The 26,404-nt window shown below is 42.5% G+C and overlaps 1 protein-coding gene across 1 annotated transcript in view; it reads left to right on the plus strand.

Moving 5' to 3' along the window:
* SVEP1 (sushi, von Willebrand factor type A, EGF and pentraxin domain containing 1) overlaps positions 1-26,404 on the plus strand; it is a 128,839-nt gene that overhangs the window by 74,725 nt on the left and 27,710 nt on the right. Inside the window, exons 26-39 of the mRNA XM_055699432.1 lie at positions 460-661; positions 1,278-1,453; positions 2,778-2,902; positions 7,064-7,187; positions 7,714-7,884; positions 9,953-10,126; positions 13,121-13,240; positions 13,980-14,156; positions 14,958-15,042; positions 15,346-15,537; positions 17,557-17,724; positions 19,642-20,314; positions 21,712-24,491; positions 25,700-25,925. Of these exons, the coding sequence (XP_055555407.1) occupies positions 460-661; positions 1,278-1,453; positions 2,778-2,902; positions 7,064-7,187; positions 7,714-7,884; positions 9,953-10,126; positions 13,121-13,240; positions 13,980-14,156; positions 14,958-15,042; positions 15,346-15,537; positions 17,557-17,724; positions 19,642-20,314; positions 21,712-24,491; positions 25,700-25,925 (5,393 nt within the window). The remainder of the gene's footprint in view (positions 1-459; positions 662-1,277; positions 1,454-2,777; positions 2,903-7,063; positions 7,188-7,713; positions 7,885-9,952; positions 10,127-13,120; positions 13,241-13,979; positions 14,157-14,957; positions 15,043-15,345; positions 15,538-17,556; positions 17,725-19,641; positions 20,315-21,711; positions 24,492-25,699; positions 25,926-26,404) is intronic.

A 26,404-nucleotide genomic window follows, 5' to 3' on the forward strand; every position in this document is an offset into this window, starting at 1 on the left:
ACAGAAGTCCTGTTCCATACCAGTGCAGTGTATTTCAGTAAGTCCAGAACAGGAAAAAATCTTGTGGGTTTGGTGTTTTGTTTTTTTTTTTTAATTAGACTGTTGTGAATAAAATGGAACCAGCTGATCGCATCTCTTTGGGTTATTGGATGGCAGGTGGATATGTCATTTCATTGATAGTGTACTGAAAAGCAAGGTTCATGTTCTGTGTTTGTTAGATAATCAGCTTCTTTTCCAGTCATTTGTCTTCAAACCCTGTGTGTTTTCTAGACTCAGAAAGTTCTATATGCTGGCTGATGTTAGACTGCTATACATTCTGTCTACATCTGATCAATTTAAAGTGAATAACTTTTACAGATGGGTTGCAATCCATTTTATTGCATTTTCTTAGATTCAGTTTGATTCTTTTTTGTAGGTTTTCAGGAATATAGCTCTGAAAATTCTTTGTCTTTGTTGCAGAACAGTCCTCTGGTTTCAATCTTGATTTTGAAGTCTCTGGTATCTATGGGTACGTCATGCTTGATGGTGTTTTCCCATCTCTTGGTGACATCACCTGTACATTCTGGATGAAATCCACTGACACTACAAACTATGGAACTCCCATTTCTTATGCAGTGGAGAATGGAAGCGATAATGCATTTCTTCTTACTGATTACAATGGGTAAATCACAGTTTTGCTTTTCTGTAGCTTACAGATGTGTTGAATTGGTAAAGGAAGTGTAGACCAGAAGTCTGAATATCAGCCTTGCCTACTTTGGAGTAAAAAAACCTGCATCCAAACTCAATGGCTGGAGTTGTCTCTCTGTTTTGTTTTTCTCCTTCGTTTCCTTCACTTTTTGCGAAATAGAGTAATGGCAAGAAAGAGAAGTTTAGAAAGCCTGGCATTTTTGTCTGGACTATGTTTACATCATATTTGAATGACACATTGAGACAATTATTTGATAAAATGGAGCTCAGCACTCAGAGTACTTGTAATGTGACTCCAGACACAGGGGTGGACCCAAGGGGCAAGTGTAAGAATCCATTATTCAGCTGTGACTAGAGTCTTGGTATAAAAACACATTACTTATTTCACCATGCTTTGGATATGATAACCGTAACTTCTAAGTTCTTTGAGAGACACATATCTTGTACGATGATCTTTCAAGAGATATTTCTTGTATAATGTAGACAGAGTTACTTCAGCAAGTAACATTTCTTTTGAGTCATGTGGGACAGGCTATGCTTTTAAAGTTGCTGTGTGCAAGTGAGTATGCCTTCATCTTCCTTCCATGCAGCTGGGTTCTTTATGTAAATGGTAAAGAGAGGATCACAGACTGTCCTTCAGTGAACGATGGTAACTGGCATCACATTGCAGTCACATGGACGTGCACAGATGGGGCATGGAAAGTGTACATTGATGGAAAACTGTCTGATGGAGGCAGCGGGCTCTCTGTTGGCTCAAAAATCCCTGGTATGCTTTATTTATATTACACCAGATCTGTTGCCTTCATTCTGTTTTTATTGCAGAATTTGCTGTGCCTGCAAGGAAATGTTTATTTTGGTGGTTTTAGTATGTTTTCACATTTTCAAAGTTTATGCAGGGCTCACGTTTGCTGTTCTTGTTTATGAGAACAGTTCCCTCACTGAGCCTTGCTGAAGACAAAGTGCACATTTCTAAGGCAAACTAGTAAGTAACTTGTTTGTCAGAGTTTAGTCCAAAGGAGCCTGTGCTGAGCTAATTTTGGAATGCTTTGTGAGAACAGGTTTATCATGCAACAGACTTAACTGGCATTTCCCTTACAAATCTGTGCTCAGAATTGATTGACTTAGCCTTCTCCTGTCACTTTCAGACATGTTTTTAAAGTTATATTTGCATTTTTTCCTAACAAGGAAGATTTTGCTATTTCATTGTTTCCTGTGATCAGCAGTCTTTCCAGTAATATCAAAGGTATGAAAAGGGATACCTTCAGCACTGAAGAGTTGTGAAAGGCCTGACATTAGATTGCTGCAAAGAAATTCGGTTTTGACAGTGTTTTCATACTACCACCATCTGGATTTACATAAAGTTTCAGAAAGCTACCATATTAAAATAAAGAATAAAATAGTGAAGTTTTAGTCTGTGTACTTTATGCTTGCCCCATCTTTCCCAATTATATTGGATTTATCTCTAGAGATGAGGCCTAAGTCTGCAGTCTTGATTACTTTTTGCCCTTGTCCACACACCCTGTGACATACAAAATGCATGCCCATATCATCTGTGCTGCTGGTTGAGGAGAGGAAATTGAACCTGTGTGGCATGTCAGAATGTTGACTGTCTAATCACCAATGTACTTCTGAGGATTTTGAATCAAATTTGTCCTATCTGACTTTCTACATTTTTGTTTAAAGCTGGAAGTGCAAGCTAGCATTGTAAAGTATGCCCCGCCTGCTCAAAACTGCATTTGCATTGCTCTGTAATATGCTTCAAATACTGAGCCTAGAAGTGGTCTCTTAGAGGCAATGCCATTCCTGAAGTAGCCACGTGAATTTTCTGCTGTCATCGGTATGAGTTTAATATTAATGTTTATTTGAGAATCACTTACAAATTGTTACGCTTACTTACCTCAGTCTAGTATAAAGCTTCCCAGAGGTTTTTTCTGAGACAATTTGTTGAAGGTGCCTGGTCTCCTGCACTACAAAATCTTAGCAACATAGAGTAGCAAAAGTTTGGGTTTGCTTAGTTTTTGATCTTCCTATGGAGTTCCCTGCTGTAAGGCTTTGTTTCCCATCCCTGGTCTCATTCTCTCTGAGTCTAGGTGGTGGTGCACTTGTACTGGGTCAAGAGCAAGATCAGAAAGGAGAAGGGTTCAACCCAGCTGAATCTTTTGTGGGCTCCATCAGCCAGCTCAACATTTGGGACCATGTCCTGTCTCCACAGCAGGTAAGTGGAGCTGGAGCACAGGGCTCTGAGTGTAGGATGATTCCAGATTAGCATACTGGATAGACCTCTGTTCCCACCAAAGTGTGTGGGGACCAGATGAAGCTCTGGTTTAGGGTAATAAGCTTAGCATAGTAAGTAGATAAGATACCTTTAAGCAAAACTAGGTGTGATAAAATAGCAGTCACCTTCTATTTTAACTGAGCCTTCCTGCATTATGTAACTTTGAAATGAAGGTGTGCACAAAAGCTGTCAGTCCTCTTAAAAGAGGGAGGAAACCCAATGAAACAAGCTAAGGGCTTATTTTACAAGTTATGGTTCCCTCATCCTGCTGTGTGAAGTCACCTGTAAAACTTCAGAAGAGAGGCATCAGATTTTCTGTCAATGCATTAGACACTATGAAAAATCAGACCTGTATGGTCCCAGGAAAAGTCTGAATGGGCAGCTTAAATGACTGTCAGGCTACTTTTATTCAGGTACCAAGAATAAAGTTTGGCACTAAATTTTCACAGAGGTAAAAGACTAGTGAAGATCAAAAGATGTGTGTGAGTGCAGTGATCCCTCAGCTTCTCTGGGAGACAAGCTTCAATGTCCAGCTATCTTCAGAATGAGGGTTTTTTTCATTGTAACTAGTTGGGTTCTCCCACTTCTACTGATGACTACTGTTTCTGGCTCCCACCATGCACTGCTGTGAAGAGCCTGACTATATACTTGCCTACCTCTCCATAGGTACCAGGGACTGCTGTTAGGTGTCCCCAAGGCTTTCTCTGCTCCAGGCTGAACCAGCTTTTTTCCCACAGTCTCTCCTCACAGTTTAAAAGTTCCAGCCCATCATCACCTTTCTGGTACCCTCCCCTGAACTTGTTCCAGCTTGTTAATGTCTTTCTTGTACTGATGAGCCCAAAATGAAATTCAGTACTCCAGATGTGTTCTAATAAGCACTGAGAAGAAGGAATAATCCCATCCTTGGTTTTCTGGTTGTGACACTATTCACACAGCCAAGGATGCTGTTGGTTCTCATTATTGCCAGGGTGCACAGCTGGCCAGTATTTAGCTCACTGCCTGCCAGAGACCCAGGTCCTTTTCCACAGAGCTGCTCCCTCTCCAAGCTTTCCCCAGCCTGCATTCCAAGCTTTCTCCTTCCCATTTGTTCTTGTTGAATTTGATGACATCTATGTTGGCCCATTCCTCCAGCTTGTCAAGGTCCCCTATAGATGCAGCTCTGTCCTTAAGCATATTATCACCATTTGTAATGCATGATTCAAATATGAAATAATGAAATTAATAGACAATAGAAGTAAAGCAGAATCTTTGCTGCCAGCATCCAAATGTCTCTTCTGCTTCTCTTTTTCTCTGCTACTTTGGCTTTCTGCTACATTTAGAACAGCCCAACAATCCACTACTCTTCCTGGCTTTTGGGGTTACAATTGTTGCATTGCCAAGTCAAATCTTCAGGGTTTTGTTCCCTAGCAGTTCTGAAGCTGATAAGCATGCATGTGATCTTACAAGACACACTGATGAAGAGGTTAAGTGTGATTTTCTGAATCTTTCTCAGTAGTCACCTGTCTTTAATGACAGGCTTGATTAAATTCCCATTTGCTTCAAATGCAGTACAGTTAGGACAAGGAAGAAAATCATGCCTTTCATTTATGGTATCTGTAGTACTCATCTGAAAAGACAGATATGAGACCAGACAGGGAGCTAAGCCAAGTAAGCGTCCTATTAAATTTTTACCTCACTCTTTTCAGTGCTTGAGATAGTAAATCACTATCATTATATGTTATTACCAGTTTTGTTGTGGCCACCTGGAACTATTCAGTAAGTCTTACATTCCTCTTCTCAGCCATAAAGGAAAGCAGGGTGATAGAATATGTAGCCCAGTGAGTAACATAAAGACAAAGTCCGTTCTTTAAGATTTTTATTTGTGTACTTTCACTGCTCATGCACTTGCATATTGATTTTATGTAGGTAAACCAGCAGTCTTGTTGGTCTGTTGCTGAGTAGACAGCAGCAGAAATATGAGTTGTCTATATGGGACTGCAAGGTCCTTTCTGGCCATCCATTCTCCATCATACGGCTGGGAAAAACTGATTCCCAAACCTACCTTTCCCACACCAAGGAGGTTTTCCCTGCAGATTCCTTGCAGCTTGTTTGCAGCCGTTGACGTAAGCAGTTTCCATCAGTACATACTGTTGAAATGAGATCTTCGAAAAGGCCTCAGAGTAAGTAAAAGCACGTTGTTGTCTTCTCCAGCTAAGCTGGCTCTAGAGGAGTCTGATCCACCTCACTGAAGTCGGGGGAATGTAAGAGCAACTCAGTCTGAGGTTCATGGCATACCTTCCTTCTCACAGACAGTATAGCACATTATTCTTATAGTTGATTTCATCCACTAGAGACTTAACAGAAGCCAGGTCACCCTTTTAAGAATGGCAGTTTCTCAACTGTTTGGCATAAACTGGGCACACCTGTGCTTTCTTAACCAGTTAGCTGTGCCTTGAAGGCATGCTACATGTATTGTATGGGTAGGCTGACTGTGCTGAGATGTACACAGCCCACTGGGCTGCTCATCTTTGTTCTGAATTAATTTTTTCATGCTGATGAGGGAAACATTCTCTCTGCCAGGGAATTACTGGAATGACCCTCCAGCACAGAAGAGCCAAAGAGCAAGAAGTAGTCTCCGTAGCCCAATTACTAACATGTTCTCTTAATTGAATAACCATCTTTCCTCCATAGACTACTTCCCTCTTGTGATACCTTAAAAGAAAAGAAAATCCTTAATTATCCCTTTATTGCGCGTTTATCTTCCTCAGGGCACATATAATTTCTTCCAGCAGTTCATGGCTGAGATATGATTGCATCTACCCTGATAGGGAGAAACATAATGGGGAGTACTGTGCCAATAATCCACCTTCGTCCCAGTCACCTCTGGGACTATGTTTCTATTTTCCTGGAGTTACAGTGAACAAAGGCAGTGCAGAGTGAATCCAAAGCCCTGGTCTTTCATTTGCAGTTTTGAAACACTTTCACGTAGCAGAAATCTCCCTGAGCATCCAGCAGAACTGGGAGGCTGCCTTTTTCACAAATGTTGGGGTCAGGACATCCAGGCTCTTTCCAGGGGACCACTATGGAATATTGATATGACATCCCACCATTAAGGGTCTGTCTGTGTATACTTATTATTGCATATAATTTACACTGGGGTCTGAATAGCTTCCAAGTGCTGTGCCATCAGGGACTGTCATCCCCAAGTTCCTTGTATTGGTGGCCAGACAGAAATATAATGATGTTACTATGTTTACTAGATTCTGAGACTCAGTGAAGAACCTTATTGAAATACATACTTTTTATAGTAAAGTACAGAACTGAAACAGCTTAAGAATTCCTCTTTGCATTTCAGTTTCTTGTAGTAAGAATGCAAAATAAACTTCTAGTGGTGCCATTAAAGGAGTTATGTTTTAAATGGAAAACTTTTCCATCGAAGGTATTTGACTAAGTCTGTTCTCAAGATACTGATCTGCTGTTGATCTAACAGTGTGTTGCTTTCTCTCTCCTATCGTTAGTTTGCCCATGTAATTCTTGTTTCGGTACCTGGTTAGTTATGGCCCTGTCCTGCTTTGGTGAAGTCCATGCCAATTCTATTTTTAGTATTGTTGTGGCTAGGCCTTGCGTGCAGTGTTTTGACGAGCCTAGTGCATTGAATTCACAAAACTCATTTGTGTTTCTGCTCCTTAAATGCGGTGCAGTGCTAGCAGAGTTTGTGGAATGCAGATCTTCAACATTAAGTTCCTTTTGGCTCCTTTTTGATATTTTTCTGCAAATACATCAAGTTTTCCGATTGCATTCTTCTATCTGCCTTTGTCTGTGACATAATTTTCTTTCATGCTAAAAAAATCAATTGTGTTTTAAGAACTATGTTTTATATTTTGCTTGTATAACAAGTATTCCTTCAAGTATTGCCTCAGTACATGCCTGTCCACAGCTAGCTGGCTTCTAAGTAAGTATAACAAGCAGTTCAACCAGAAGCCTCTTGTGCTAGAAAGGATGAATATCGCTTATTCAATAATTTGTTGTAGTGTTGCATGCAGACATGGAAGGAATATTTTTTTACATTCTTCTCCTACATGGTCCTTAAACAGCACCTAATCAACTGTTTTAAATCCATAGGTAAAATCTCTGGCTACATCCTGTCCAGAAGAACTCCAAAAAGGAAATGTACTAGCCTGGCCAGATTTCCTGCCAGGAGTTGTTGGAAGAGTGAAGATAGATTACAAGAGTATATTTTGTGCTGGTTAGAACTTTATTTCCTAGAACCTTTTTTTTCTGAACAGTATTATTAGACTCTTTTACGAGGTCAAACATGCTAGCTTTCAGCCTTTGCCCTACTAACCTTGAATAAATTATTTTGATAATTTGACAGTTAGAACATTCAGTCCTTCATTCCTTGAATTCCAGGGTTTTGTAACAAAAGTTCAATGGAATCTCTGACAGAGATTTATTGCTTCCTGAATTGAGATGGGGAAAGAGTGAAGATGGTGGTGGGTCAGAAGGAAATTTTTCTTGTCTTTTATTCTAAAAATAATTGAATGGTATTAAAATAACTACTGCTTCTTCACCTCTTTTCCTATGCATTCCTTTTCTGATGGTACATGTTGATGATTCTCAAAACCCTTTGAACCCAAGCAGGTTCAGTAACATACATAACACTTCCCAAAGCTTTCTCCTGGATAAATACAGGATCAAACAGTCAGATAACAAATTTATTCATTTCAGCACATAGCTGTATCTCTTACTGTATGCATATATTTTGTCCACAGACTGTCCATCTTTGCAAGGATCCATACCACATCTGCGGGCCTCTTCTGCTGATTTAAAGCCAGGGTCAAAAGTGAGCCTTTCCTGTGACCCAGGCTTCCAGATAGTGGGAAACTCTGTTCAACACTGCCTTAACCTGGGACAGTGGACACGGCCTTTTCCCCGCTGTGAAAGTGAGTTGTCTCAGTGGGCTAGCAGGATTAGGAAACCCTAGCTTTTATTTGGACTCTGTCACTATTTGTGGCCTGTTTATCCCTGCAGCTGTGAGGCACTTGAATCCATCCATGTTACAGCATATACATACATGCTTAAAACTAAACTTATGTTTTACTGAGCAGGAACTACATTCTGCCACCTTTTTCAGTCAGTTTCTAATGCTCGTGGCAGAAATTAGTCTATTTGGATCAGCAATCTGATATTCCAGACTTTCCTCCCTCGTGGCACCAAGAGTGTGGAAGATGCACAAGAAATGCTAGAATATTTCTGTGATTTTTAAGTGTAACTGAGAACATCTGGTTTGAAGTAAAATGTTATAATTTCTTTAAAGGTAGGTAGTAGGTATTTCTGTCAGGACTTAGAAGTGCTCCAAGACTTACAGAATTTCTTAAGAAACTGGGCTATATACATTCAGGTTGCCAAGGTTCTTTGATTCCTGCTCCTGCCTTCTCCTTTCCTTTGTTTTTTCTCTGCTGTGACTGCATAGGTGACTGCAGTTGCATGTGTTGGAGCTGACTAGTAAATCAGGTCCCAGAGTAGGCGTGGCATGATCCCAAAATTGATCAGTAGTTAGGGGGAAATCATCAAATTAATTACAAATACCTTAAACCAGTTTGATCTAGATTTGATGCAATGTTTGTGCCTTCTTCTTTATTCAGTTGTTCATAGCACAAATCCAGGATCTGTCTCCTGTTCTGCGTAAGGAATAGCATGCATGTGAGGATTCACCCAAAAGCAAGTCCTGCTGGGCAGAGCATGAGTTCACTGACAGAGGCAGATTTGCTTTGCCTTGCTTTGTTATCAGTGACAAGCTGCCAGAATCCTGTTAGTATTGTCATCTGATTTCTCTGTGTCCAGCGAGGCAGTTTCACCTGTTGAGCACAATGCTCAGACAGGACAGGGTTGACCTGCCACAAATGTGCTAAGTGAACTAGGGCCAGACTTGCCCACTGGCCTTGTTCAGCCTGTTCCACAAGTACCTGGTGAATGAAAGACTGTTGGAGATCGCTGTTTCCTGCAGAAAGAACTACAAGGTTTATGGTAGAAGGTATGGTACAGGAAAGGTTCTTCTACGGACTGAATCAGGCTCATTGTAATCACTGCTTTCACCCACCAGGATCGTTTTCTGCTTCCTGCTACCAGAAACACCCAAAACCACAGGGCGCCATCCCATGACAGCCTGTCTTTGTTACAGGCTCTTCAGTTCTATCACTCTACAGCAAGTACTCGGCTCCTATTACTAAACATTTCACAGTGTCTTACTGTGCAATCCTTGCACATGGCTGATTAGCAAGGAGTTGCTACGATCCATGTAGTCGCAAAGATGAGCTATGTAGCTGTTGCATTAAGTTCATGTAATGTTGATTGAAATGAAGATGCACAGAAGCAGCTCTCCTAAAATAAATGGCAGCCTCCGCCAGGCGGGTACGGTGATGCCTTCTGCTGGCATAGCTGGGGTCAAAAGGGCTTATTTACTGTATTTGAAGTCAAGGTGATGCCTAAGGTTGTATGTGAGATCAGTTCCCATCTCTCCATTGTTAATGCACTCTCTGGTCTCATACCAGTACTGTAACCTCTTAGCAGTAACCTGTTTCCTAGTTTTGCAACACTGAAACAGTTACATTGAACTTGTCTTTCAGTGAAGGGAAATAACAGGAACTTCCACGGAGGCAAAACTTACTTTTCATTTTTCCTTAAAACTCACCAAGGATCATTGATAGTTAGGGGAGGTGTCCTGTGACTGAAGTGCATCTGCTCAGATCTTGGTGACAGATGTCCTCTCCAGAGCTAGCAGAATAGCGGGAGCTGGAGAGTCCGGCTCAGTCTCTGACTGATAAGTGACCACAAAACAAGGCACTCCACAGGACCTGGAATTAATTAGCAACTTCAGAAATGGTCTGGGCCCTCTTGCAGATGGGATTCCACAGTTGCAGACAAAAAAATCTGCAGTGCTGGCTCTCATGGAATTACTTGATCTGTGTATTCTCTGCTAACTTCTGTGCCCTCTTTTCACTCATGTTGCAGGAATCAGCTGCGGAGTGCCTCCATCTTTAGAAAATGGATTTTATTCAGCTGAGGACTTTTTTGCTGGCAGTACGATTACCTACCACTGCAACAATGGCTACTATTTGTTGGGTGACTCCAGGATGTTGTGCCTGGACAATGGGAGCTGGAACAGCATATCACCATCTTGCCTTGGTGAGATGTGCCATACATGTGGCTGCGTGGGCTGGCAGTCTTGTACTTCTCCTGTGCCCTTGGGTTTGGGTGGGATTTCATTCTGAATTTGTGAAGGCTGACAAGAGTCTCAGAAATCACACTCCAAAATATTCACAGTTTTGAAATACTGTGCTCAGCATTATGTGAAACCAGAACTACATTCTGGCGCCTTTCTCTGTCAGTCCTCTTGCATGCCCCGCACTCTATACTTAATAAGCCTGCATTGTACTCCCAGCCTCTCCCCTTCCAGGCTCATTTAGCCCTGGAGTCCCTGCATTCTCTGCTTCTAACCTGTGCATTTTCCTGTGCTTCAGCACACTGTCAGTGTCCCATACTGTCTGACCAGGTTCTTTTAGGAGTTCATTACACTGGAGGTTGTAATGTTTAATATTAACTTTACTTATTTGAAGATAGTTGATGCTGCACAGAATTTCTGATTCAGAAGAGTGATACAAAATATTCTGTATAACACAGCACAAATAATTGCAAGTTACACTTAGCAAAATATAACAATTTCAGTACACAGTTCAATCACAAAACCGATGTGTTTCCCATTACTAGTCTTTATAATATACTCACCACCATGACACTGGGAATCCCCAATAGCCGGGAATGAGTATGTGGCTTGAAGACAGCTCAAGCCCATTGCTAGTTGTATGGTTTTTATACACCACGTTGGCCTGAGCCATGTATTCAGTTCCCCCCTCCTCGGTGCACCGGCACCGGTCTGGCTGATTCGAGGAGACATTCATACTCTTCCAATGAACTCGGGGAGAAGCATTTATACCACCAGTTGATCCACTTAGCTATTGATAGCTGTTTACCTAAAACAAAGGCCACCTTTCTGTCAGCTTCTTTGTAACACCAGTGGTCAGTCACACCTCGTGTTATTCCCTGGGCTTCATGGGCAGGTCACCTTTGCCCATCTCCTCTGAGCCTTCTTCCGTTGTGAGGGTTTATTGGTCAGTCACACATGCCTGTCAGCAAGCAGCTGCAGCGCTGAGGGGTCTGGGAGTGCACATACCGACGCAGTTCATGTAGTTGCCACACTATAACTTACTTCCTGGTCACCTGGGTCTGATGTACCAGATGCAGCTGCAGGAGCTGAAACGTGAAACAAGCCAGCATTGTGCTGTGTATGGGAACTGGGTGTGACTGTTCTTGTACGGCCATGTCTCCAGCAGGCCCCTTCTGGAATCCACTAGCTAGTTGTACTTGGATTGCTGTTTAGTCATGGGTAACATGGGAGTTGTGGGGTGACAACCTGGCAATGCTTGTGTTTGGTTTGACTCTTAATTTTAAGTAGGTATAGCACATAATTTTTTCAGTCAAGACAAGTAAAAGAAAAACCAAGTCTTTTAGTTCTGACAGAATTCACTTTGGAGTAGGATCCATCTGGTTTCATAGTGTACTGTCTATGGGGACTCCATCAGAACCTCCAAAAAGACCATCCATTGTGTTGTTCCTCTCTTTGCTTTTCTCCTTTGCACTTTACACCAAGGCCTAAAGATAAGCAAGCTCAGAGCAGATGCTGCAAGGCTCTCCACATAGTTTGACATCTGTTCATCAGGAAGCATGATGTTGAGAAGGAAAACCCCTGTGCCTTACCTTCCAGCTCACCTTGTCTCTCCTGCAGTAAAGTAGTAGACTAAGGGGAAAATGAAGACAAGAATGGCTTTGCTACCGTGACCCAACCTTTACCTTTCTAATTCATGCTCCAGGCAGGTGCTAACAAAGCCTGGAACACCTATGCTCTGGGGCGTTCCTTTTGCCCTGTTATGGATCTGGTTCATATTGTCCTTCCACTGTTCCTTACCTTACAAGACATTACAGGAGAAGCAGTCATTCCAGTTCTGCTGTGGTAGCACTTTGCATTCTCCTGATGCTTGTGTAATTGGCAACTGGTTTGATTTTTACATGCAGCTTTCATTCTGTATGTCAGAAGGAAACTCCTTTTCAGAACACTGTTGTGTTCTTTTCATGCTGGCTGGACTCATTCAACAGTGAAGAATAAACACACCAATTCAGGAAATTTTGTTGCTTATTTAACCAAGTTGCTTTTTTGCTTGGAAATGGGCAAAGAAGATGTCTGCATGGTATACCTAGTTCGACAACTGCCCTGTAGCAGGGCTTTTAAATGAAGAATTGTTCTTCTCTAACAGTCTGGGTTATATAAAGAATAATCCCTGAATCTTTCAATTAGATACTTGAAAATGACCCTTTGCAATTTATGATTCATTGTTTACATACCAAGGACACTTCTGTAGAGTCCGGATTTGAAAACTGATATGAAGTATTCTGGAGTGAGGGATTATTTTTTTTTTTGCTGTACAGTACCAAGCCCCATGGAAAATAAGTCATCAGTTGGCATTTCTAGGCACAACTGTCATGGAAGTAGTTAATTATAATAACTAATATATTTTGAACTAATTTTAAATTTTGTGGCAACTGCAGACACTTCTCATTCCTTGTCTAATATATTTCTCTTCAGCAAATGTGGGGTTGTAATCATATTTTATGTTCAAAGTGTTTCCTTTCTTGGCTAAGTTTTCAAGTCTTACAGGTGGGAGGTTTGAGATAAAGAGGTTTTCCCAAGCAAGCGTTTAATGCAGAAGTCTTCCCTTATAGTCTCTGTCCAAACTAGTAGTAACAGCATATGAATTACAATATCTGTTCTTTTACTACTTGGAAACAAGATACTTTTTGTGGAAGTACTGACTGAAAGTTAGTAGGATTTGTCTCTAATTTTCTCACATTTCACAATACTATATAGTAATTTGTATAGAAATCATAAATATTAAATAAAATATTCGATTTTTAATAGTGCATCAAAAATGTGATTGAAGTAAGAGTGATTTTTGATTATACTAATTAAAGCAATTCCTCTTGAAAGTTAGTGAGACAGAAATCTAAAGCGGATTCTTACTATAAATAATACCCTATAGACACCTTTTTTGCATTTCTTTTTCATAGATGTTGATGAGTGCGCTGTTGGATCAGACTGTGATGAACATGCATCTTGTCTCAACACAAATGGATCCTATGTTTGCACTTGCATCCCTCCTTACACAGGAGATGGTAAAAAATGTTCAGGTATGGATTAAAAATCAGGCTAGAGTTTCCAAGGTTCTGTATAGGCCAGTATCCTGCCTCCCACTGTGGAAGACAGTTGCCAGTAGCTGATATTTAGGGAGGGACAGAGCAGGCATGCTTTCATCTCCAGATCACTTTGGCCTTGAATGAGGCTGTGATGAAGTGTCTCCTTTTGTTTTTGGGAACTCAGCTCTCCCTGCAGAGACAGCTGTCATTGGGATTCTGCTCCAAGACATAAATACATGCAAAATCCTCTTGCACATGGAACATGTGTGCTGGAGACCTGGGAAATGAAGAAATATTTTAATACAGGCATCTGAGTAGGGCTTGAGCTGCCTGGAAACATTAAGCAAGGTAAATTTGCTTGAAGATAACAAGAAAGTGGCATAGGCTGCAAGAAAAGGTAGCTGAGCTGTTGTAGTGTTCAAGGCTGGACATGCTGGAATGGGCTTTCCCTCACAGAGGGAAAAATGACTATGAGATCTGTTTGCTTCTGACAATGAATGCAGACTCAGTTACGAAAGACTCTTCGATATCAAGATTAGCTTACTTGCATAAGCCTTCAGTGCCTGGCACATACAGAACAGAGACAAGCTGGTAAGGCTGTAAGCTACTTATGAATGTTTTCCACATGCTCTGCCTTCCTACTTTCAGAAAACTCCTGAGGATATCTCCTGCCACTTGTTTATAAAACCTGGTACTTAGTTATGTTATTGATAGTTTCTCTCTTCCCTCCCAGAACCAGTGAAGTGCCGTAACCCAGGAAATCCAGAGCATAGCCATTTATATGGGGACAGTTACAGTGTTGGCAGTGAAGTAACATTTTCCTGTGAAGAAGGGTTTCAGCTGACAGGAGTGGCTAAACTTACATGCATGGAGTCTGGAGAGTGGAGCCACGCAGTACCGTATTGTAAAGGTGTGGTTCCTGAGGAGTGGGGAGATTACATATTGTAATGTGTGTTGTTAGAGAGACGGGAGGGGGAAAGTAGTAGTGTGGAGCCTTTAAAGACCATGGCAGCTAATGAAAACCTGTCCTAGCAGACATGGGTCTCAGTGTAGAAGTATCTGTTGTCTTAAGAGATACAAGCCCCAGTTGAAGCTTTTCCAACAGTTATCATATTCATAGTAGTATTCTCTTATGCAGATTGTCTGAAGTGTCAAAGGTGTAGACTCACCTCATTTTAATGCAAGTATTAAAAGTGTCTTTCTTTTGCACCTAGCTTCCCATTTGCAAGGAACTTGTGGGAACATAATGTCTGTAATGGATCATTAACTGTGTTTCAGTGGATAAAAAGCAACCACAGAGGACAGGCTATTGCATGTAGATATATATATGATATAATTGCAGAAAATTTTTTGTTAGAAACCCAGAATTAAGAAGATGAAGCAACAGGTGACAGGTGAATGAAGGGGTGACAAAAACAATGTCAAAAAACAATTACTTTGTCCATAATGGGGGTTGTGGTGAATATGGAGTCCTCTTGGTAGTCATGTGCTTTGTAGAACAGTTCCAACTACCTGTTTCCAGTTAGTCCAATTTCTCAGTAAAGTCAGATAAAGAGCCCTAAATGTCAGTTATAGGTTAGTCAAGGATCCAGTGTCATCTAGGGCTTTACACCTCGTCAAACCTATTTAGAGAAAATAAGGCAAATCCTGATTTTCTGTTCTTTTTTGTTTGTGTTGTATCAACCTCTCTTCTGATCCTGTCTTTTTTAAGCTATATCCTGTGGTCGTCCAGTTATTCCAGAGAACAGTACCATTTTGGGCTCAAATTTTACATACCAAAATAAGGTGCTATACAGGTAGGAATTCAGTAAGTTTCAAGTGCTGTATTAATAATCGCTTGAGAATCTGGCAATGAGAGTATGGCTGAATTGAGAGAATGGTTGAAATGAAAGAGAGGAACCAGATGGGATTAAAGTAATGGAAAGACGTTTGGTTACAGCTGTGGCTATTCACTAGCAGAACATACTCCAGTACTGCTCTCTATGCCCTGCAGAGTGAGGTGTTGTATGCAGGTGTGAATGAAGAGAGAAAAAGGGTGGCTGATTACGCTGTGCATAAAAGGCTCAGTGTTTGATAGCAGTTCTTTTCTTTTAACTCAGATGCCATGATGGATATAACTTAGTGGGTGAAAAGGAAATTCTGTGCCTTGCTAGTGGCATTTGGAATCATCCTCCCCCTTCCTGTGAAATGGTGACTTGTCCTAGCCCACGGGATATCAGCAATGGAAAATACACACTCACTGGCACAACCTACCTTTCCTCTGTATCTTACACCTGTGAGAATGGATACAGGTAAATGCAGGAACGTTTCTGAACCAAATGCAGGCGGCATGCCTGCTGGCAGGTCTATCTTATGTCTGAAAGAGATAAAGCTGGGATCACTGCTCAAAGATAAAATACTGAAATGGAATTTAAAAAGATTTCTTTATATCTTGAAAGTATTTTCTGTATTTCGTCATAAATTGGAGCAGTTCAAGAAGGTAATTCAGGATTTTACATAGATATAGATATAGATGCAGATGTGCAATGCTTTCATTTTACCATTAAGCTCAAAGACTTATTTTGGATATTGAGAAAAATAGTTGTCATTTTTGAAAGCTCTTATTTGTCTTTACAGCTCTTATTTGTCTTTACAGATTGTCATACTCCTACAGCTTTAGTACATACCCAGTATTCTTTTTGCTATTGTTCTACAATGTCTTTGGTGAAAGAACCTTCTAGAAGTTACTAATTTCCTCCTTGAACTCTTTGTAGTAGTAATCTATTCTAGGCTTTTATTCTGTTTTCCATTTGTAAGCAATTATATTGGAAACACGTTTTTAATATGCTGCCATTAAAAATACAGTAACGCTATATCCAAGGATGTGGCTTTAAGTGCAGGTTTCTGCCTCTCCTGGTATCTGCTTGTACCTCTAGCAGATTTACTCTGACATAAGCGGTCTCATACGGACCTCTTGAAGTCTGAATTTTTTCTGTATTTTCCTGCTGCAAGCATTCCCTTGTCCAGATGAAGGCAGGTAGGTGGGGTGTGCTCATTTGGTGAATGTTTTAATCATGTTAATACAAATGCATACCTTGGCTGCATACAATGTACTGTTAAGACATAGATCCACAGACCCACAGTGTGAGCTTATGTGTACCCCGCTAAACCAGCTAGTGTTCTTAGCAATGTCAGCAAGTTTTTTGACCATGGACTTAGGACATACAGGCAGCAAATACCACATCAGTTGTGACTCTTTCCCTTTACCTGTCTTCTATAGCTTGGTGAGAGATGTCCTCTCTCCTGTGGTGACCACTCCAGGGGAAGCCCTCCCAAACAGTGTCCCTCTTATGCATTATTTCTGGACCTAAATGTGGAACCAGTCTCTTCCTTCAAGCACCTCTTATGTGCTTTTTGTCTTAACTTATTGCCACAGGTAGGCAAAGCCCACTGCCCTGACAAGGGCTGGTGCCATATCTGTACGGGCTTTACAGGTCAGTGTTGTTCTCTTCCATTAACTCCCGAGTTCATTTCAGTCAACTAAACATGGGGGTCTAATACTATTTGAGACAAAATTGTAGGAATCAGAGACACCTGTGTAAGGCTCTCAGATATGACATGGGATCTACTGGGAATCCATAGCCAGATGACAGCAGCTGGAGGCCAAGGCATTCACCCTGGACATCTCAGGGTGGTGTGGAATACCTGTTTAGACAACTGAGTGACACCTTCTGTACCAATGCTTTGCTGTTTCCTCAGCTAAGGAAACAAAAAAATACCATCAACTTCAAATGTATGTGGTCATTCACTTAAGCAATCCTTTACCTCCTGAAGGAACCAAATGCCTTTTTGTAAACAAACCTGAAAACTGGAGCATTTCCTTCAGTTTTCTGAGAGAAGACAGTGTTTAAGACCTTGAGTGAATCAGGTCTCAGGCTGAGGTCTAGTTGCTAGTCTCAAGATTGGCATGGTGTTGATGGCATACAAGTCAGGCTTTAAGCTTAAATATTTCAGCACCCAGTGAGTTTCTTTTGTGGATCAAAGATGGGCAAAGCTACAGCAGAAGTTATGTCTTATCTGCACAGTGCACTGAGGCCCCGCATGAATTCCACCAGCTCTCTCTTCAAAATCTGAAGACCAGCTTTTTTGACAGCATCAGCAGTGCTTTTTGATGAACAGAGGGTGAGATTCTGGCCTTTACTGAAGTCAGTGAGAGACTCCCCTTGGTTTCACTGGGGCCGGGAAGTCAGTGAGAAGCAAAGCACCTCTTTCCCTCGCTGTTCTTCACCTGGACTGAAATGGCAGCCTTAATAATGGTCTTTGTGTCTCAGCCTTCAGGGACCTTCTGTACTTGTCTGTGCATCTTCAGGGAACTGGAACAGCACTCCTCCAGCTTGCAACATTGTCTCTTGTGGATCCCCTCCTGCCATCAAAGATGCGGTCATCAGTGGAAATAACTTTACCTTTGGAAACACGGTCTCTTACACGTGTAAGGAAGGGTATGTAGATTAGCACTACTGAACTAATAGTCAGGATGAGTAAAACCGGTCCATTGCTTCGCAAGGCCTTTATAACTGCACACTAATTAATTTTTACTGCTTCTGTCTTAACTTTCTGGAAATTAAATATGATGGAGATGTTTTTTGTGGACCGTCAAGTTAGTACAGGACACATAGACGTGCCTTAAAGTAGCTTCACGGCAGCTGAATACACTCTAGAAGAGAAGAATGGAAAGGAGTTGTGGGGAATAATAGACCAATTCAGTAGGAAACCCTCTCCCTTGAATTTACTACAGAAGTAGTACTTCTGTGATAAATTCAAGGCCCTGATCATAAAGAATTCCTTATGTCTCCTCAGGCTGTAAGAAAGCTGTGTGGTGTGTTTTAAGAACTATCTGTTCTAGTGTTATAAATTCAGCTTCCTTAAAACTGACTCCTCATTTATTGAGGTGAATTATTTTTCTTTGATTTCTGTCTGCTCAGTGTAGTGATCATTTCAGACCGTATTCCATCGAAGATGAGGCTCCGTTTTGATGATTTCTAACGTGAATGTAATGCTGGACTCTGATCCTGCAAGAACCTTTGCACATGCTTATCTCTACAGCCTGTGAGCGGTCCCATAGAATTTCTTGAAACTGTTCTGTCCAGAAGGCAGAGCAGGTATACAGAGATTTTGCCAGGTCAGGCCCTAAGCGACTGGAGGATTTTCGGCTCCTACTTGCTGTAAAAAGCTAGATTGATAAGACAGCATTTTTCTTATAAATGGGCTTTGCAGTATTATTTGAAACATAATTGAAGCAAAGCATCCTTATTCTGTTTTTTTGACTGCATTATGATTTTAAAAGCTGCTTCTCTTTCCTATAAAAGCATTTTAAATGGGATAAGATAGCATCATTTAAAGAGGGTCACAGCTGTCTGTGTCAGTGAATAGAGTGGATCATATTAAACGATGACACATAATAGGCTCTTTTTCTGGAGTCCAGTCGTAAGGCTTTGAAAACAAATCCTGCAAACAAGCCAAAGCACTTTTATAAATGTTGCAATCAAAATCTGGACAACCAGTTTCCAGCTGAAAGAGTCAATGGGAATTTTGCAGTAGTTACTGTTTCTTTGCTTTTTGTGAGAGCACACCACAGAGATTTCAAAACTGAGGCAGGTAGTCACAGGTACTGTGACTCCACTGTTGCATGTTTAAGCAGCACGGTTCCAAGTGGGGTGGTGAGCAGCTTGTAGTAATGCTGTCACTGTATCCAAGAGACAGAGAAGTACAACTACACTGACAGTAATCATGTGGTAGAATTTCATTGTAAAAAGTGATACTTTTTTTTCTACTCAGCATTAATCTTTTTTATTGACTTTTATAACAGTTTTTACAGTGTTTTTTTAGGAAGTTGTTATAAAAGAGCCATGTGCATTATTGGCAAGAACATCTCTGGGTAACTCACTAAGGAGTTTCTCATTGCTTGCAAGTATGAAAATAGATTGATAGGGCTGATACAGGAACCCAAAAGGCCTTTACGGGCTTTTCATCTCTTTCTTCTCCATTCAGCTCTGCTGAAAGGGAAGAATTTGTTGGTGGGATCATTTCTTTGAGGATTGTATGGACTGTCACAGCATAATATTAGGTTTGTTGTAGTAGTTTCAACCAAAATGGAAGTTCAATAATAGTAATCAGATGGACAGCTGAGAGACAAGCAATATACACAGGTGTGCTAGGCTACCCCTAGTTGTGACACCTCACTCATGGACATGTAGGCCCTAGAATTTTCCTTTTGAAGTTTATCATAGCTTTTGTAAAGGATCCTGTTCTTCTGGGTGCTAGCAATTAGGCTTGTACTGCAGGGGCTTCAGGAAACTGTAGGTAACATTAGACAGTGCTTGTCTTTTTGACTTCCTGTGTGGTTTCCTTATCCACAGTTACACGTTAGTTGGCCCTGCAACCATAGAGTGCTTAGCCAGCGGCGAGTGGAGTGTGAGCCACCAGCAGTGCCTGGCAGTATCCTGTGATGAACCACCACATGTGGAAAATGCATCACCAGAGAGTGGCCACCGCCTCTTTGGCGACGTAGCTTATTACTTCTGCTCGGATGGCTACAGCCTGGCTGATAACTCTCAGCTGCTTTGCAATGCAGAAGGGAAGTGGGTGCCTCCAGAGGGCAGGGAGATGCCCCGTTGCATAGCTGATTTCTGTGAAAAGCCATCTGCCGTCTCATACAGCATCCTGGAATCCATTAGTAAAGCCAGGTTTGCAGCTGGCTCCATCGTGAGCTTCAAGTGCATGGAAGGCTTTGTTCTGAACACTTCTGCCAAGATCGAGTGCCTTCGAGGGGGCCAGTGGAATCCTACTCCTTTGAGCATCCAGTGCATTCCCGTTCGCTGCGGAGAGCCTCCCCACATTAGCAATGGCTATGCCAGTGGGGCCAACTACAGCTTCGGAGCAGTGGTGGCTTACAGCTGCAACAAGGGGTTCTACATCAAGGGAGAGAAGAAGCGGACCTGCGAGGCCACTGGCAACTGGAGTGGCAGTTTGCCCACATGCCACCCAGTGTCCTGTGGAGAACCACCACAGCTTGAGAATGGCTTTATTAAGGTACAGAGTAAGTTTTCTCATCTGCCTGGTACCATAGCAAACCAAATGTCTGTCTTCATAATTGTTGCTGTTGGAGTTTTCTTTCTTCTGTTTTGCTCTCCTAATAAAATTGAGGAAGTATGTGGCTGGATGAAATAAGCAAAGGGAAAAATGGGTGGATTTCCAGCAGAGCCATGTCTGGAAAACATGAAGACCTCCAAGGAATTTCCTGTCTTAAAGTGGGTTTTCAGTTAGGAGACTCCAGATGCCATTTGACAATCAGCTGATTTCCTTAATGTCTTCCTTTTCATTTTTTTTGGTTCATGGGTGGTTTTCCGGTGCCATCTAGAGGCATTTGAAGTACCATTTCCAGTTCACAAGCCTTGCTGTTTTCACTGCTATGAAAAAAAATCTGATGTGCGACAGAAAAATCACCTTGGGATAATTTCTCTCCTTTCAACGCAAGCACACTTTACTGAAGCCCCTTTCCTTATCAGATTACATTGCAACAATGCCTGAGGTCAAAAATCTCCTTGTGGCAGCCCAGACCTGTAACAACTACTTAACCTATGTTGTGCTTTGATGCACAAGGGTAATACTGTGGTAAGGATGATCAAAACCACTATTGTAAAAATTTAACTTTGAATTTTTAAAACATTATTCTTCTGAATACCCCCCCTCGTTACATCTGCAGGGAATCGGCATTTGCTGAAGGTTGGGGGTGGGGGGTTGCATCCCAGTTCCTCCATTGGTTTCCAGCAGTAATAGCAACAATTTCTGTTTGGACTTCCACACAGGTACATCCTCTAATTAATGCATATCACTGTGTGTTGTCTTTCTTAGGTAGGATCACTCCTCCAGATCCTCCTTCCAGTTAGAGACATTTTTTAATACCTCAGTCAGAGCTCAGCCGCAACTTTACGAGGCTCCTCAGCTGCCTGCTCAAGACCCTGTGGCTGCATATGTGGCACTTCTAAATGTCTCTTAGTGGCAGTACATCTGGGGGCTCCGGCCTTGAATACACCTGTAAGCTAAAGAACCACAACAACAATAGGCCATTTCATGGCAGCTTCTCCTGAGCCGTTTTTTACTTCCTGTCTACACAGCTTTTGGCCTCATATGTCAATGTCAGAAAGGGGTAAAGCAGAGCAAATATTTTCTAGCTTTTACCTTTTAAGCCCTAAATCCTCTATTTTGTTTTGATAGTGCTCTCGGAATTCCTAACAGCAGAGTGCATTGTTTGAGGGAAGACCTTCTGTGTAAGTTATTTGCATTCATTTCTTTGCAGACAGCCTTTACTGCTGTCAGGGATGCAGCTAGAAGGTAGACCAAGAGAACACAAGGAGCTAAATCAGTCTTCTATTGCCACAATCATGCATCTTCATTTCAGACATGTCCCCGTCTTACCTGTTTTGCAGGAAACAACTGGACACTTCTTTGAGAATCAAGCAAATTATCAGTGTGAGTCTGGCTACCAGATGGTTGGGAGCTCAGTGTTTACCTGTCAAGCCAATCGGCAGTGGTACAGTGAATCACCTCCTTACTGCATTCCCCTCAGCTGTGGAAAACCACCACCCATCCAGCATGGCTACTCCAAGGGAGAAACTTTTGATATGGGATCCAAAGTTGATTTCTTCTGTGATGAAGGCTATGAGCTGATTGGAGATGTTTCTTGGACGTGTCAGAAGTCTGGGAAATGGAGCAAAAAGCAAAGCCCAAAGTGTGTCCCAACAAAATGTCCAGAACCACCCCTGGCAGAAAACCAGCTGGTCTTAAGGGAAGTAACTTATCAAGTTGGTGTTGTACAGTTCTCCTGCAAGGAGGGTTATGTTTTGCATGGCTCCTCTGTACTGAAGTGCTTGCCTTCCCAACAGTGGAATGATTCCTTTCCCTTCTGCAAGGTTGTACAGTGTCCTGCACCTCCATACATCCCCTTTGGTGACCCCTTGACTTCATCCCTTCATTTTGGTAGCACTGTGAAATACATCTGTGTAGATGGGTTTTTACTGAAGGGTGAGTCTATCATCAGATGCCAGGCTGATGGCTCATGGAGCTTGCCTTTGCCAGAATGTATTCCTGTGGAGTGCCCCCACCCAGAAGAAATTCAGAATGGCATTGTTGATGTCCAGGGCCTCACCTTCCTCAGCACAGCTCTCTATACCTGTAAACCAGGCTTTGAACTGGTGGGGAACACAACTATTCTCTGTGGAGAAGATGGTCAGTGGCTTGGAGGAAAGCCAGCTTGCAAACCTATTCAATGCTCAAGGCCTAAGAAGATCCTCAATGGCAAATACTCATTCACAAACTTCCATTATGGGCAGAGTGTCAGGTATTCTTGTGACAGAGGTTTCCAGCTCCAAGGGGAGGAAACGCTGAGGTGCCTAGAGACAGGGGAGTGGAGTACAGAGGTTCCCTCCTGCAAAGCTATAAATTGCCAGCCCCCCCAGCCCATTGAGAATGGCTTTGTGGAGGGTGCAGATTATAGCTATGGGGCCATGGTCATTTACAGCTGTGTGCCAGGCTTCCAGCTGTCTGGCCTTGCCATGCAGACCTGTGAAGAATCAGGCTGGTCCAGCTCCACACCAACCTGCCTTCCAACAGACTGCGGCCTGCCTCCTCACATTGACTTTGGGGAGTACGTGCAGGTGAGACATGGGGAAAGACGTTCTGACCAGGAGAGTGTTACAGAGAGTTCCTCCCTTTCACATATGTTACTGGCTGACAATTTTAAAGACTTCAAAAGTTCCTTGAAGGAGGACAGTGCAGTGCAGCTCACCACTTTCTTATTTGGAACTATCATTTTATACACATGTTACTCTGGCTATGAGCTGCTGGGAAACCCAGTTCTAGCTTGCCAAGAAGATGGGGCTTGGAATGGCACTGCCCCTGCCTGCGTTTCAATAGAGTGCACCTTGCTGTCACCCCCAGAGAATGGTTTTTTACATTTCACTGAGAACACACTCGGTAGTGCGGTGCAGTACACTTGTAAGCCAGGGTTCACGCTTGTTGGCTCCAACACACGACTATGTTTGCCAAGTCGGCAGTGGAGTAACACTACTCCATACTGCAAAGCAATAACATGCAACTCGCCTACCCAGCTTATGAATGGGAACATAAGAGGGGAAAACTACACATATGGGAGTGTTGTCTACTATGAGTGTGATCCTGGATACCAGTTAAATGGCCCCACAGAGAGGCGATGCCAAGAAAACCAGAAGTGGGATGGCAGTGAACCGATTTGCATTCCTGTTTCCTGCAGCCCACCACCAGTTTTGGAAAATGGTCGGGTGACTGGAGAGGAGCACACATTCCAGAGACACACAGAGTACAGCTGCAATGAAGGTTTCCTGTTAGATGGAGACAGGATTAGAGTCTGCCTTGCAAACGGAAGCTGGAGTGGAATTGCTCCAGTCTGCAAAGCTGTGGCCTGCCCTGTGCCACCGCCTCTTCCCAATGGGAGAACTAGGGGCTCCGATTTTGGCTTTAAGAAAGAAGTGCACTATTACTGCAATGAAGGCTATAGCCTGCAAGGAGTGTCAATGCTGACCTGTCAGAGTGATGGTACCTGGGATTCAGAAGCTCCACACTGTAAGCCAGTTATTTGTGGACCTCCTGAAGACATCTCCCATGGCTTTCTGAATGGCTCAGGCTTTACCTATGGGGAATTTGCCGAGTATGTGTGCTTCCCTGGTTATGAGCTGCATGGCAATCCTTTACGGCAATGTTTGTCCAATGGCTCCTGGAGTGGAAGCCTTCCATCTTGCCTACCCTGCCTGTGTCCTACACCACAGATTCAAAATGGGGTGGTTCTTGGTACAGATTTCAGCTGTGGGAAAAGCGCCCAGTTTCAGTGCCTGGAAGGCTTCAAACTGCTAGGGCCTTCTGAAGTCACCTGTGAGGCAGCTGGCAAGTGGAGTTCTGGGTTTCCTCGCTGCGGGCAGATTTCCTGTGGCTCTCCACCCATCATCCCCAACACATTTATCAATGGGAGCAGCCCTGCAGATGAAAACACCATCATCTATACCTGCTTGACAGGTTTTGTCATGCGGGGGAGTCCAGAACTGACTTGTGTGGAGACTGGTGTCTGGAAGAAGCCATACCCAAGCTGTGAGCTGTTAAGCTGTGGCCCACCACCTTCTGTCCTAAATGCAGAGGTTCTTGGGAACACTTACACCTATGGGAGCAAGGTCCAGTACAGGTAAGAATGCTGCTGCCATTCTGTTTCCATCAAATCTCTGAAGGAAAGAAGATGGAAGGTGCATGCACCCTCAGTGCAAGTTTTCAAAAGGCCTGGAAGAAAAATTACGCCCTGTCACATGCTCAGATTCACAAAGCCATGTTCCCATGTACCCTAAATATTATTTGGTCCACTGTCAAAATTCCAGCAAGGTATTTCAGCCTTTTGGGCTGCACTCTTCCATTGCCTTTAATTTCCCATTCCCTTTTGCATTCCTCTTCTCCTCCTCTGTAACACTGTTCAGGACATTCAGGTTTTCTTTGCAGATGGCAGCAACAGTCGGCAGGATGTGCGATTTTTCGCCCCTTTTGGCACCCCATTTACATCTTCCTACTTCAGGTGCCTGTTGTAATACAGAAGGGCTGATCTCCCTCTTGTCCCATTTTCTGCACTGCAACACTGCACTGTCAGCAAGTGTTGCTGATACAAAGTTACTCCTTTGTCAGATACAAGAGAAAGGGGGTTTTGTTGATTTCCTGAAGTGTGCACACTGGAGATCTTTCTCCAAGGTGACTTCTTTGGCAGAAGGGGAGGGTTTTTTAGCAGTAAAAGCAAATGGTAGTATGGGATAGAGTCTGGACATGGCATGCAGATTAATTTAGCAGTATCAGTCATTTCCTTGCATCTTTAATAAGGCAAAGGGGTGCTTGAGTCTGCCTTTTTACAAGTGAACCCACTTTTGCGAGCCAATTGAGTTGCTCTTGGTGAAGGTCCATGTGGAACAGAACAAATCAGCCTTAAATATCTTAAGTAAGTGCCCTGTGGTCAGCATAAGGCTTGGTTTGTTCTTGGAAGAGAGTGAGATCATCTTTAAATTGCTTGGCAGTCACATACTGTTTACCTAACCAACAGCACTCCTTGCAAAAGGGCAGCACAGGAGCTACGCTAAAGCGTTCAGTACCCTCCCCCCACTAAAAGCCACCAACTCACTTTCCCTTGTGGTGCTGCAGCAGCATGAGGCAGCTGGAGATGAAGTCTGAAGCTTCGAGCTCTTGCAACAGAATAAACTCAGTCCAGACATGCTTCTGGGTTACCTTGAAGTAACAGAGAAATCCCAACGTGTGCTTACAAACAACTTGTGCTGAAAAATGGCTGTCTGACTTTGTAATTTATGGGTTAGCTTATCCCTAGCTGTGTGTCTGTGGTCAGGTCTTCATGCTGTGTTGCAGATGCCTGGAAGGCTACACAATGGTGACAGAGGTGGATGTATGCATTTGCCAGGAAGATGGACAGTGGTCTCCTCAAAATATTTCCTGTTGCCCCAGAAAGTGTCCCCTCCCAGGAAATATCACCCATGTAATCGTACTTGGGGACAACTTCACTGTGAACGCAAACATCACTTTGTCATGTGTGGAAGGCTATAATCTGGTGGGAACAAGTACATCTGCGTGCAAGGTATAGTGTTATTTGCAATCTTTTGTTTTGCCAGCTTTGTTGAATTCAAGAGTCCTCCTCATGCCCTCATTAGCTTTTGGCCCTTAATTGCACACAGCAAAAAAATTTAAAGCATGTCCTGCAAAATATAATGTGCTTCCTTGCTGTCCAGTAAGAACAATTACTAGTTTTCAGAACTAGAAATTACTGATTCCTTCTTCCATTGAAAATTAATGTTGTCCTTTAGAAAAGCATTCCTTTTTTCACATTTCAGGGAGTAAATCATGTCCAAGAATTTAAAAAGATGTAGCTAAGATTTCTAATGTATTTTGAGGGTTGTGTGCAGAGCTCTTTTTCTCCAGAATAACAGGCAGCACACATTTTAATCCGCTTTGCAGCTGTAGAAACTTGAATCTACAGTATGTTAAAGCGCAAACATCTTCATCAGTTCTGCTACTAACCTGCTGTCACATTAGCTGTGGACAACCTTCACTTAAGCT

Source organism: Falco cherrug, chromosome Z, assembly GCF_023634085.1.
Source record: "Falco cherrug isolate bFalChe1 chromosome Z, bFalChe1.pri, whole genome shotgun sequence".
In the NCBI taxonomy this organism is placed as follows: Eukaryota; Metazoa; Chordata; class Aves; order Falconiformes; family Falconidae; genus Falco; species Falco cherrug.